The following is a 14,591-nucleotide window of genomic DNA, read 5'->3' as shown; positions in this document are numbered from 1 at the left end:
GGTCTTATGTTTAAGTCTTTAATCCATCTGGAGTTAATTTTAGTGTAAGGTGTCATGAAGGGGTCCAGTTTCTGCTCTCTGCACATGGCTAGCCAGTTTTCCCAACACCATTTGTTAAACAAGGAATCCCTCCCCCACTGGTTGTTTTTGTCAGGTTTGTCAAGAATCAAATGGTTGTAGATGTGTGGTGTTGCCTCCGAGGCTTCTGTTCTGTTCCATTGATCTATATCTCTGTTTTGGTACCAGTACCATGCTGTTTTGATTACAATAGTCTTGTAGTATAGTTTGAAGTCAGGCAGCATGTTCTTTTTGCTTAGAATTGACTTGGCTATGCAGGCTCTATTTTGGTTCCATATGAAGTTTAAGGTGTTTTTTTCCACTTCTGTGAAGAGGGTCATAGGTAGCTTGATGGGGATAGCGTTCAATCTATAAATTACTTTGGGTAGTATGGCCAATTTCACAATACTGATTCTTCCTATCCATAAGCATGGAATGTTTTTCCATCTGTTTGTGTCCTCTCTTATTTCCTTGAGCAGTGGTTTATAGTTATCCTTGAAGAGGTCCTTTACATCCTTTATTAGTTGTATTTCTAGGTATTTTATTCTTTTTGTAGCAATTGTGAATGTGATACTGCCATTTTGATGCTAGCTGGTTGTTTTGTCCATTAGTTGACGCAGTTTCTTCATTGTTTCAATGTTCTTTACCATTTGGTATGATTTGGGAGTTGCTGGTACTGGTTGTTCCTTACTATGTTTAGTGCTTCCTTTAGGAACTCTTGTAAGGCAGGCCTGGTGGTGATGAAATTTCTCAGCAATTGCTTGTTCGTAAAGGATTTTATTTCTCCTTCGCTTATGAAGCTTAGTTTGGCTGGATATGAAATTCTAGGTTGAAAGTTCTTTTCTTTAAAGATGCTGAATATTGGCCCGCACTCTCTTTTGGCTTGTAGGGTTTCTGCTGAGAGATCTGTTGTGAGTCTGATGGGCTTCCCTTGTGGGTAACCCCACCTTTCTCTCTGGCTACCCTTAGCATTTTTTCCTTCATTTCAACCCTGGTCAATCTGACAATTATGTGCCTTGGGGTTGCTCTTCTTGAGGAATATCTTTGTGGTGTTCTCTGTATTTCCTGGACTTGAATATTGACCTGCCTTGCTAGGTTGGGGAAGTTCTCCTTGATAATATCCTTAAGAGTGTTTTCCAGCTTGGAGTTATTCTCTCCGTCACATTCACGTACACCTATCAAACGGAGATTAGGTCTTTTCACATAATCTCATATTTCTTGGAGGCTATGTTCATTTCTTTTTACTCTAATCTTGCCTTCTCATTTTATTTCATTGAGTTGATCTTCAATCTCTGATATCCTTTCTTCTGCTTGGTCGATTCAGCTACTGAAACTTCGTGAAGTTCTCGTGATGTGTTTTTCAGCTCCATCAATTCATTTATATTCTTCTCTAAGCTGTTTATTCTCGTTGGCATTTCATCAAACCTTTTTGTCAAGGTTCTTAGTTTCTTTGCATTGGGTTAGAACATGTTCTTTTAGCTCAGAGAAGTTTGTTATTACCCACTTTCTGAAGCCCGTTTCTGTCAATTCATCAGACTTATTCTCCATCCAGCTTGTTCCCTTGTTGGTGATGAGTTGTGATCCCTTGGTGGAGGAGGGACGTTCTGGTTTTGGGTGTTTTCATCCTTTTTGTGCTGTAAATAAACCTTTTGTGGATTTATTGACTTGCTGTCTTTGCAGTTGGTGACTTTCGGATGGGGTCTGAGTGGATATACTTTTTGTTAATGATGAAGTTATTTCTTTCTGTTTTTTAATTTTCTTTCTAACAGTCAGGCCCCTCTGCTGTAGGACTGCTGGGGGTCCACTCCAGACCCTGCTTGCCTTGGGATCACCTGCGATGGTTGCAGAACAGTAAGGGTTGCTGCCAGTTTCTTCTTCTGTTATCTTTGTCCCAGAAGGCTACCCGCCAGATGTCAGCCTGAGCTCTCCTTTATGACGTGTCTCTTTGGATATACGGGGATCTGGCAGCTGCTTGAGGAGATAGTCTGTCCCTTATAGGAGCTAAAGTGCTGAGTTGTGAGCTCCGTTGTTCCGTTCAGAGCTGCTGGGCAGGTATATTTAAGTCCGCTGCAGTGGAACTCATAACCGCCTTTTTTTCCCAGGTGCTCTGTCCTGGGAAGATGGGGCTTTATTTATAAGTTCCTGACATGCTGCTGCCTTTTTTCAGAGATGCCTTGCCCAGCAAGGATGTACCCTAGCCACAGTCTGCCAGCAGGGGCACTGCTGAGCTGCCGTGGGCTCTGCCCAGCTGCTGTGTGAACTTCCTAGTGGTTTTGTTTATAGAGGTATAGTTAGAACTGCCCCAGTAATGGCAGGCTGTCTCTGTTATGGTGGACTGCCTTGGTAATGGCGGATTGCCTCAGTAATGGTGGACTGCCTTGGTAACAGTGGGCTGCCTCCGTAATGGCGGACTGCCTCGGTAGTGGTGGACTGCCTCAGTAACGGCAGATGCCCTTCTCCCTGCAGAGCTGACCTGTCCCAGGTCCAGCTGTGTTTGCTGTGAAACTCTCAATCCAGAGCGTTTCAGATTGCTGGTCTTTGTGGGTATGGGACCCGCCGAGCCAGATTGCCTGACTCCCTGTTTCAGCCCCTTTTTGTTCAGTTGAACAGGTGACTCTGTCTCCCAGGCATTCCAGGTGCCAGCTGAAACAGCCCCCCAGATTTGTGTGAGTTTTTGAGTGGAGACCTGCTGTGCCAGTTGAAACAGCCGTGCTGGAGACTCGTGGTGCTTTTCTGCCTGGGAATCTCCTGGTCTGTGGGCAGTAAAAACTCGTTTGGAAATGCAGTGGTCACTCACCCTCTGTGTTCTCGCTGGGAACTGCACTCCAGAGCTGTTCCTATTCAGCCATCTTGATTTGTCCCAAACTTCTCCTCTTAGTACTGTTTTTACTGTATACCATAAGTTTTGGTTTTCCATTACCATTTGTTTCAAGAAATGTTTAAATTTCCTTCTTAATTTCTTCACTGATCCATGTTTCATTCAGGAGCATATTGTTTAATTTCCATGTATTCCAAAATCCCTTGTTATTAACTTCTAGTTTTATTCCATTGTGGTCAGAGAAGATGCTGGATATCCAATTTTTTGAATGTTTTAAGACTTGTCTTGTGATCGAATATGGTCTATCCTTGAGAATTAGCCATGTGCTGGGAAAAAGAATGTGTATCTTGCAGCCGCTGGATGAAATGTTCCATAAATATCTATTAGGCCCATTTGATCTATAGTACAGACTAAATCCAATGTTTATTTGTTGATTTTCTCTCTGGAAGATCTGTCCAATGCTGAAACTGAGGTGTTGCAGTTTCCAGCTATTATGTATTGGAATCTATCTCTCTCTTTAGCTCTAGTAGTATTTGCTTTGTATGTCACTCCATTCTTGCATTAGTGTTTTTTACTTTTCATTGTAGAGATCTTTCGAGTATTTGGTTAATTTGAAGTTAACATATTTTAACTTAAAATATATCTGGATGTTCCAGTGTTGGGTGCATATATAGTCACAACTTTTATATCCTCTTGCTGAATTTACCCGTTTATCATTATATAGTGACCTTCTTTGTCACTTCTTATAGATTTTTGTCTTAAAACTTATACTGTCTAACATAAGTATAGCTACTCCTGCTCTTTTCTGGTTTCCATTGGCATGGCATACATTTTTCCATCCCTTTATTTTCAGTCTATGTGCATGTTTATAGGTGAAATGTATTTCTTATAAGCAACAGATCACTGGGTCTTTTTTTTTTTCTTTTTTTAATCCACTTAGCTACTCTGTGTGTCTTTTGATTGTAAAGTTTAGTCCATTTACATTCAATGTTATTACTGGTAAGTAAGGGCTTACTCCCGCCATTTTGTTCTGGTTGCTCTGTAGTCTTCTCTTTCTTCTTTCCTTCCTTCCTGTCTTCCTTTTAGTGCAGATGATTTTCTCTGGTGGTATAATTTCATTTGTTGCTTTTCATTTTTTGTTTATCTGTTGTATGCTTTTTTATTTGATATTACTATGAGGCTTACAAACAGTACCTAATAACCCAACATTTTAAGCTGACAACAACTTAACACTGTCTGCATAAACAAGCAAAAAGAAAACTAATAAAAACTCTACACCTTAATTTCATCCCCTCGCTTTTTAACTTTCTATTGTTTCTCTTTGTATCTTATTGTACTATCAATGTGTTGAAAAGTTGTTGTAGCTATTATTCTTGATTGGTTCATCTTTTTGTCTTTATACTTAAAATAAGAGTATTTTACATGTCACAGTTATAGTGTATTACCAGACATTTTGTTTAAAACTTTTAATTAAATAAAAATATTAGAAAAATTTTTTAACTTTAAAAATTTGGTTTTTTTGTTGCCTAAAGAAATTGAGAGAGAAAGGGAGTATCTAAGTAAGATTAGGCACAAAAGCTACACAGTCAATACAAAGGCTAAACTCTAGTCCAGGAATGCAATCAGATTTTGTCTTTTGTACCAGCTCTGATCAATTGATTCTGTCTAGATTCCTGTCTTGGTAAACAGTCTCAGGCTATGTGAAAGCATAGCAAGAAAGTGCTGTGACTACTTGGTAATGTCTACAATGAGCACAGAATAACCTAGCACCAATTTAACGCTAATCTAGTCAGAAGTATGGAAAAGTTTCAGTGTGCATTTGAGGCAACCATTCTCCACTTCTAGGAAATTTGCTAAGCAGAATCATCAACTTATTTGAAGCCTGAACTAAAATCTAAAGTGTGACGGATATTTTCTAAGTATTTTTATACATCTCTGTTTACTATGAAATCTAAAAACAAACCAGTGCTTTTGCATGTCATGGTAAGAAAAAAGATTAATAAATGATACTCTATTCTGAAAATTTTTTCCCTGAAAAATCATTGAGAAAAAAATTGAATGCTTATCTGAATGTAAAATGTAAGGAAACTTGCTAAGGCAGAATGAAGATAATGTCAGTGCTGCCACCTATATAAAATAAAACCTATGTATCATGTCAAACTACACATTCCAGCTTGCCAAGTAGGTCACTTGCTCTTATTTAAAAAGAGATATCTCAGAGGTAAGACAGTTAAAAACATAACAGTGTCAGTAAAATAATATACAGGCAAAGAGAAAGCGCTATGCATTCATAACTAAAGAACAACTGATTCAACCCACTTGTTTTACATATGGGAACACCAAAGTCCAGAAAACAGAAGGAATCTGTCTCTATGTGGTGAGAATAATTCAGAGTCTGAAAATCAATCTGTATGGTCCATAGAGCAATCCAGAAAAGATGAATAACTCTTCACAGGCTAACTCAACAGCCTAAAATTTCTTCATAATTTAGTCAGCAATGCTTAGTTAAGAGACACCTCCAGGCAGAAGATTTGTACAGCAACTTTTCCTATAACTCTCCTAAACTATGTAATTTAGCCAGTGATATAATGGAGACATTATACAGTGTATCACAGAACTAGCCTTGTGACATCTACAGCAAGGGATCTGTTCTTTCATCCCTATGTGAGAACACCTAGCAGGGTGTGCTGCCAGAAAGCCAAGCTCCAACTCCTGTGACTGAATCACTGGCTTTGTATTAAAAAATTAACTTCTGGAGGTAGCAATTACTAAGTTTAAGTACAATCTGTACAGATGCTTTTGAAAGTCATTGGTCAAGTGATGTCTACTCTGTCTTTATCTATGTTAACTAAGTATGTTTTATTAACAGTAAGCTAGTTTTTGCATGAGGCATAGTTTTAAAAAAAAAATGTTTTAAAGTTAGAAGATATATGTTTTTACAATGGGACAAATACCTAATGTAAGTGACAGGGGGGTGGAGGCAGCAAACCACCATGGCATGTGTATACTTAAGCAACAATCCTGCAAGATCTGCATGTGTACCCCAAAACTTAAAGTATAATAAATAAATAAATAAATATAAATTTAAACAAAAGAAAATATATGTCTTTAAATCTAAGTGCTGAATATATTTGTTCTTTAGTTTCTGGTAAACTCAGAACTTTAGAGAACCTTGAATAAACTTTAAACATATATTTTCACACACATACACACATATATATTTTCATACACACACACACACACACACACACACACACACACACACACAGTTTGGTTTCTCAATATGCTTTGCCAAGACCTTGAATTATGTGCTCACTGGGATGAGTTTTTCAACTGGAACTTGCCTTTAAATTTTTATGGTATTATAATTTTTGTTTTTCTCATCCTTGGCCTCCAATTCTTGCTTAAAGGCTATGTCAACCCCATCAACTGCTGTATCCAACTCCTGCCTCTCTGAGGAGCCAAGCTTTCAGAGCCTCTTTGTTGGATTCTTGTCCTAACAGAGGGAAGTTTTCCCTCTTCTGCCTACTAAAATTAACAGCGAGACTCTAAGAATAATTTGCACTGATTTTGCTTCAATTTGCAATGTGGGTTCAAGACTCTATAACTTCGGATAATAACAAACTGACTTACCCTATGTCCCCAGTTATTTTTAAATTTAGGGTTAATCACAGGACAGTAGTCATTAATGAAAGACTTTATCTTTAATCCTCTAATCAAAAAAAAATTTAGAAAGAGAAGGCTCCCTTCCATTCCTGTTCTACTTACCCTGTTCCCACGATATGCACAAAAATTACTTATTAGTTTCATATATATTTTTCCAGAGCTTCTTTATTTAAATAAGTGAAAAAATTGTGTGTGTATGTATATGTGTGTGTATTCTTATTTTTCTTTTTCACCCAAAAGGTAGAATACCATATGCACCATTTTGCACTGTGCTTTTTCACTTAACCATTTATCTTGGAGATCTTTTCATTCGATACATAGAAAGCTTCCATTCAAAGTGGCTCTGGGTCAGGAAAGTCTGCAGTCCAACATATGAGAGCAGTTTATCAGCACTGATCATCAGGGAGCACCGGGCTCATCCCAGCTGTGAGAACAGCTGCCTGTTTCCACAATGACATGGCTTTTACTCCCCAGAAACTCTGTCTCAACCCCAGAAAGAGCTGTATCTAGAGACTCATTTTACACATCATAAAATAAGGCAAGGAGAGCAGAAGGGACTTATCCAAAGTCAGATGGTGGTCAGGCAGAGAATTGGAGGTTGTTAGTTTTCTGCATTCTGAGAGCCCTAAATTCTCCCCACTGTACCACTTATGTCACAAACTTTTTTTTTTTTTTTGAGACAGGCTCTTTTGTTATCAGCCAGGCTGAAGTCCAGTGGCACAATCATGGCTCACTGCAGCCTCAACCTCCTAAGCTCAAGTGATCCTCCCACCTCAACCTCCCCAGTAACTAGGATTACAGATGCACCCAACCATGTCTAATAATTTTTTTTCAATTTTTTGTAGAGATGGGTTTTGCCATGTTGCCCAGTCTGGTCTTGAACTCCTGGGCTCAAGCAATCTGCCCACCTCCCCAAGTGCTACGATTAAAGGCGGGAGCCACCACACCCAGCCCTTTGTCATAAACTTTTAAGGACTTGTCACTACCTGCAGAGTAAATGTCAAATTCTTTTGTCTAGCAAATTAAGGGTGTGATATGGTGGGAATGGTAATAGCACTAGCTGAGAACTTAAAAATCTAGGTTCTAGTCCTCTCTGGGTCCCATTTTACCCATCTATGAAATAAAAGCTTGAACCAGCTGCTCTCTAAGGTCTCTTCTAATGTTCCCAAGGTCTTTGACTTCTGTCTTCTAACCATATTGAAGAGTCTGGTCTTTGCAGTTGTGCCTGTGCTCATGCTGTTAGTTCCACCTACATTCTTCAAGGCCCACTTTGACTTTTCCTGGTATTTGCCTATTCAAAAAAGGCTAAGCACTCTCATCTCAGGACTTGGAATCTGCCCTTCCCTTGACCTAGATTACTCTCCCTCCAAAGGGCCATACAAATTGCTCTCTTGGTTCATTCAATTCAGTGTCTGCTAAAAGAAACTTTATAAAGATACTTTCCCCAAGCAAATTAATTCTTCCAACTTTCTCACATGCAGATTGCTCTCAAGATTTAGAACCACAGATCACACCACATTCTCGCCCCAAAGCTGGAGAGTGAGGGGTGCTTCTGCTAGTAGTAGCTAGTCTGTTCCAAAGCCCACAGCCTTTGGAGTCAGGCTTGGGTTTAAATCTTGACTCCACTATTCCCCAGTAGCATGACATTGGACAAGTTTCTTAGTCTCTCTGAACCTCTCCTTTCACATTAGTTAAATAGGCATAAAACTTTCTTGACTGTTATAAAAACCACATTACATTAAATATATAAAGTGACTAACACATAATAGGGATTCAATAATTGTCATTTTCTTGTGCCACTTTTTTTCAGTCACAAAACACTTATTCAATACTTTTTATTAGAGAAATAGCTCTGTTTCCTATTTTGATGCCATTTTTAGGCCTGCTGATAGGTAGGTCACAGTTCATTCAAGATGACCTGTACCAGTTCTTTAAAAGAAAGAGGTATATGATGGGGGGAAAAATAGCTTCATAAGCTCCTGCCTTTGGTTCAAGAATAATTTAATAGTCCAACTGTTCTTAAAAATCTCCTATTTTAGCTACGACAGATTTGTAAAAATAATCACTGTAAGTCTTTATAGTGAATTACCAACTCACTTATTCTGAGGAAGTTATTAGCCAGGGGAATCATTAGACGGGATCTTGGTACCGAAATTCTTGCCATAATTCTGATTTGCATTTAGTCTGCAGAATGTTGTGAATTCTAATAATATATTATCAATTTGTCTCCTATGTGGGCTTCTTTTAGAGAAAAATTATTCTCTGGATTTATTTTACTACTCTATTCTGTATTTATTTAGCTAGACGTTTGCAGAAAATTGGTAAAATACTACATTAGTTGTTCTTTACATGGTTAAATCACTATACAGCGCTAAATATCTCCTGAAGGGGAAAAAAAAAACAAGTCGGGAGTTAAACCATGATGACAAATGTACATTAAAACAGAGACCTTCTAGCAATGCCTAGTATTTTGTTTAGGATTTGGAGAATTTTATTATTTCAAGATTTTTATTTCTCAAGGATAGTTTACTACTATTCCTATTTTATAGTTTAGCAGAAATGTAAAAATTCCCTTCCTCTATTCTTCCAGCATGTAAGAAAAGGACACTAGCTGGCAAGCACTATTTTTATGTTGACAGCTGAGCTATTTTGAGTCATCTTAGTACTATCCTATGTTTACGCCAAGAAAAGAGGTTAGCATGACATTAGCAATTTAAAGAGTAAACGCTCAGTTTTTGGTCACTTAATAATATTTCTTTTGAACAACACAAAGTTGATCTTTTTATAATAAATAATAATGCAGTTCATCAACATAAGCCATTAAACCATAATTAGAAAGCCCTACCTTTTGTACATCTCCTGTGAAATATGCAATGGCCAGGGTGGGCAGAATCATGAAGAGTGCATTGTAATAGAGCAGTCCATATTTTCCCAGCTCCTAGGACAGTAAATAATTAGTTGTTTCATTTGCATTGGTTCTAGCAGATACATAAAACACTGTACAAAATATCACCCAAATTACACATACATACACAAACACACACCCCTTCCCCTACAACATACACAGTAAATGAGTTGTTACAAGTTTTGCAAACATTAAGAAATAACCTAAACTTTCAAAAGACCAAAAAAAAGCAAACATACAAAATTTTAAACTTACTTCCAATAAATTCCTCAAGTGCTTAAGATCAGAGAAATAAAAACGGCAACTGGTTGCCTTAAAACAGCAAGTAGAAAAGGTTATTTTGAACGAACACACGAACACACACACACACACACACACACACACACACGAGTACCAAAACATCTCCCTGAAGCCATTCTCTTTCCACAACTGAATCAAGAGTCACTGAGTATGTCTTGGGCTTTTCAGAAGCATAACACAAGTGTCATTTAAAAGAGATGGATGAGGCTAGACATGGTGGCTCACACCTGTAATCTTAACACTTTGGGAGGCCGAAGAGGATAGATTGCCTGAGCCCAGGAGTTCGAGACCAGCATGGGCAACATGGGGAAAGACTGTCTCTACAAAAAATACAAAAACAGCTAGGCACGGTGGCCTATGCCTGAGTTAAGTCAGAAGTTTTGCAAACAACCCAAACTTAATCCCAGCACTTTGGGAGGCTGAGGCAGGTGGATCACCTGAGATCAGGAGTTCAAGACCAGCCTGGCCAACACAGTGAAACACCATCTCTACAAAAATACAAAAATTAGCCAGGCATGATGGCAGGTGCCTGTAATCCCAGCTACTTGGGAGGTTGAGGAGGAAGAATCGCTTGAACCTGGGAGGTGGAGGTTGCAGTGGGCTGAGATCCCACCACTGCACCCCAGCCTGGGTGACAGAACGAGACTCCATCTCCCCCCACCACAAAAAAAAAACGTAGCCAAGCATGGTGGCACGTGCCTGTAAATCCCATCTACTGGGGAGGCTGATGTGGGTGAATCACTTGAGCCTGGGAGATAAAGGCTGTGGTGAGCCAAGATCAAGATCATGCCACTGTACTCCAGCCTGGGTGACAGACCAAGAACGTATATTAAAAAAAAAAAATTGCCAGGAATGGTGATGTGCACCTATAGTCCCAGCTACTCAGGAGACTGTGGTGGGAGCCTGCCTTGAACTCAGGAATCCGAGAGAGGCTTCAGTGAGCTCTGATTGTGCCACTGTATTACTGCTTGGGCAACTGAGCAAGACCCTGGCTCAAAAACAAAACAAACAAAAAGCACAAAGAAAACAAACAAAAAAAGATGGACAGATTCAGACACACAGACTCAGGCCTAAACCAATACCAAGAGACAGCACTTCTCAGTGAAGCATTTCCAAAAATGTGTACATGAAGTACAAGGAAGATTAAGATTACTATAACTACAGCTCCCAGAACACAATATGACTCACTGTGCCCTTGGCTAAAGGACAACACACATCTTCAAAAACAGGGAGCCTATAAGAACTCTGAGTCTACCTTTGATTCACATACTTCTGGGACATTCAGCAGGAAGGAGTCTCCTGAAAAAGCCAGCCAGGGTTTGAGGGGTGGGAAGGGGGACAGTGAGGGAGTGGTAAGGATGGGGCATAACACTTGCCTAACTCCCGTGGTTGAAAGATTACGGACTGATGAGCAAAGTCGAATTGCCTTCTCAAAAGCAGCACTGAAAAATTGGAAATAAATACCCAATGACAGAAAACTAGCTGATTAGGCTGGGTGCAGTGGTTCATGCCTGTCATCCCAGTACTTGGGGAGGCCAAGACAGGCAGATCACCTGAGGTCAGGAATTTGAGACCAGCCTGGCCAACACAGGGAAACCCTGTCTCTACTAAAAATACAAACAGCCAGGTGTAGTGGCATACACCTATAATCCTAGCTATCTGAGAGGCTCCAGTACAAGAATAACTTAAACCTGGAAGACGGAGGTTGCAATGAGCTGAGACTGTGCCACTGCATTCCAGCCTGGACAACAGAGTGAGACTCTATCTTAAAAAAAAAAACTGAAAGAAAACTAGCTGATTAGATGATTAGACTGTAACACAGCTGTACACTGAAACATTACATAGCCACTAAAAATGTTTAATGATGCTGACTGACATAAAAAGGTGTTCAAGAAATGGTACAAGTGAAAAATACAAGTTAGAAAACATATCATCCCTCTTTTGCTTAAAATTTTAACATACATGTAAGCATCCACACACATACACACACACACACAAAATAAAGGATATCCACCAAAACAGTGCTTCTCACTTGATGATAGCATTAAGGGAGATTTATGTTTTCTCCCTCTCGCTTATCCATGTTTTCTACTACTTCCATCATAAACATGCATCATTTTACATAATATTTTAAAGTTAAAAAGTTTTTCATTCAATAGCTGCATTCAGGTCTAAAATACAGCACAAAATCTTGATGCTATATGACTCATACTCAACGGACCATGATTGTAAGCAGTCCCAATATTATCAGTAATAAAACTCCTGACTGGCTGCCCTGCCTATGGAGTAGCCATTCTTTTTCTTTACTTCTAAAAAACAAAAACAAAAACAAAACAAAACCTATAAAAGCACCTCAGCATGGCCATATTGCCTTATTACCTCTGGGATAAACCAAGTAACTGATTGCTTATGTTCACCACAAGCATCGGTGTAAAGGTGTGCCTCATATGTATTGCAGCAAGAAAAAACCATACTGCAACAACCTTTAAGAATGGCGCCCAGTCAGCCACAGGCATGAGTGTTATCCAGGAAGTAGAGGATGTGCATGGAGGCATATATACACACAGATACACATCATGCAGTGACTGACACACAGCAAAAACTTAAATGCCAAAACTTCTGTTTTTCTTTATACATTTAACTGTGTTGAATATCTTTCTCCCTGCCTTCTTAAAGAAAGTACACGGGCTAAAACTAGATTTAGGGCATCATCATAAACATGTATTATTACGTCTTATGATACATTGTTATGCATCATAAGTCTGTATTATGTTTACATATTATGTTCTTATTCAGCTGTTTAATAGACCCTACATCTTTTTTTTCTTCAGCATTTGTCTTTTACAATCTGTTTCTCTTGTTAGCTGACCTTTTATATAGCTGGTAAACCTCTCTGCCTCTAAATAGAATTCTACCTTCTAGTTTGTTGCTTCTAAGATATGAGCTATGAGAAGTAATCAATAAACTTAAAAGTTCTAATACAAATAAGTCATAGTCATTTCTAAGTGAGAAACTGAAGGACTCTCCTAGGAATAAAATACTCAGAAACTTTCTTGACTTTTTCTAGGTTCTAGGGTGTACTATAGATTGTACTATCTAATATGGTAGCCACTAGCAGCATGTAGCTATTTCGATTTAATTATAATCACATAAAACTACTGATTTCAGTTTCTCGGTTATTTTCAAGTGCTCAAGAGCTATGCATGGCTAATGACCAGTTAATAGAAAGCAGAAATATAAATTTCCAACATCACAGAAAATTCTATTGAAGAGTGCTCTTTTAGACAACTGAAGCTGCTACACAAATAAAGTGTCATTAATTGTATCCATTTTCCAAAGCAGCAAATTGGCTGAAGTAAAAGAGTAAGAACAATCACTAACTGCTACCTTTTCTCTGGCTGTTTTAAAAAGATAAAAATTCTTACTAGTAACTTCCATTAAAATGCAACCATGATACAGATTCATCAAAGCAAATAAATGGAGGCTAAGAAATGTACATTTAAAGAAAATGGGTTGGAAACAAATCAACACTGTCCTTGGTTCTTCAAGGCTATTCCAAAAAAACTATATGAAAATAATGAACCTACTGGGATAGCCATTCAATCTATACTTCTTTTCTGGAGGAGCAGGCAAAGCCCCTGGCCAAGGCAAGGTCAACTCAATACTAATAGCACTATCAAGCAGGTAGGACACTAGTATTTATTTATTACCTAAGTTTCCAAAAAGGAGCTTAAGTAGTTTCAGAAATACTCTACATATAATAGAAAAGACTAAAAACTAAGCAGTTAAAGTCATCTGACGGAAGAGAAAATATGGGTAGGAAAATAAGATAAAGTCATGGTCAGTGATAAGATTTAATTATGAGATTAAAAAAAAACAGCTGCTCAGGAAGAACTAGGGTGACATCTAAGATAAACATCTCATATGGGTCTTCGTATAGAATACATTATGATATCAAGGACAATTCCTTCAATTAGCAACCCTAGGATATATAAAGCTGAAGTCTATTTAGTTGTTTCTTACAGTAATGTAATCTTATAATGTTGCAAAAGCAATGCGATTCAAATACTCAGCTTTCTGATAATCTGGCTTGATCTGAAAATAAAATGTAATGTGTCTATATTTAAAGTACATAGTAAACAAACAATATCTGGTAAAGCCTAGGCCAGGAAATTCAGTGTTGCCTCTGAGAGAGATACCAATGCTCCCTAAAGTTTCCCGTTATTTATAGGGCAAATACACAAAGGCCATCTTTGTTTTGCCTCCCAGGTCCCCCAGAAAGTCCTCTAGAATACAGTCATGAACATTTAAAGACACTTCGGTGAACACTCTTCACCTTCCCTACCCCACAAGAAATCAATATTCATGCAATCCCAGAAAGGCCAGGAATAAAACCTAACTGCTAATTAATTAAAAAATAGTTTCTTATATGAACACCGAAGTATAGGAATTTTATCCTCAGAGGGCCACTATGTCTTTCTCCTCCTTGGTAAGTACTTTCTTTATTCCCCACTTTTTCTCTGATGAATTGACGTTCCCAACATCAGTATACACCTGTTAAAGAAGATTTAGATTGCTACTTACTTTTGAATCTAATTTTTGTTTGACGTATGCACCATTTGCTGCTGTCAGGACATCGTTTATCAGAATAAAAACATATCCTTCCAGATCAAATGCCAAGTCAGAGCTGCAAAACATAAGCAACACTTTAAGAACAACTTACATTGGCCGGGCGCGGTGGCTCAAGCCTGTAATCCCAGCACTTTGGGAGGCCGAGGCGGGTGGATCACGAGGTCAAGAGATCGAGACCATACTGATCAACACGGTGAAACCCCGTCTCTACTA

General features: G+C 38.6%; 1 protein-coding gene across 2 annotated transcripts in view; it reads right to left on the bottom strand.

The window, feature by feature from the left end:
• The window catches only part of SLC35D1 (solute carrier family 35 member D1), a 57,199-nt gene that overhangs the window by 35,685 nt on the left and 6,923 nt on the right, over positions 1–14,591 (bottom strand). For both annotated transcript variants that reach the window (XM_017532445.2, XM_017532435.2), the window contains 2 exons: positions 14,331–14,433; positions 9,387–9,479 (listed from right to left, as the gene is read on the bottom strand). In XM_017532445.2, coding sequence (XP_017387934.1) covers positions 9,387–9,479; positions 14,331–14,433 — 196 coding nt within the window. The remainder of the gene's footprint in view (positions 1–9,386; positions 9,480–14,330; positions 14,434–14,591) is intronic.

Source organism: Cebus imitator, unplaced genomic scaffold (genome assembly GCF_001604975.1).
Source record: "Cebus imitator isolate Cc_AM_T3 unplaced genomic scaffold, Cebus_imitator-1.0 Scaffold3, whole genome shotgun sequence".
Lineage (NCBI taxonomy): Eukaryota > Metazoa > Chordata > Mammalia > Primates > Cebidae > Cebus > Cebus imitator.
Note: the sequence above shows the minus strand (reverse complement) of the source record. Positions and strands in the feature narration are given on the sequence as shown.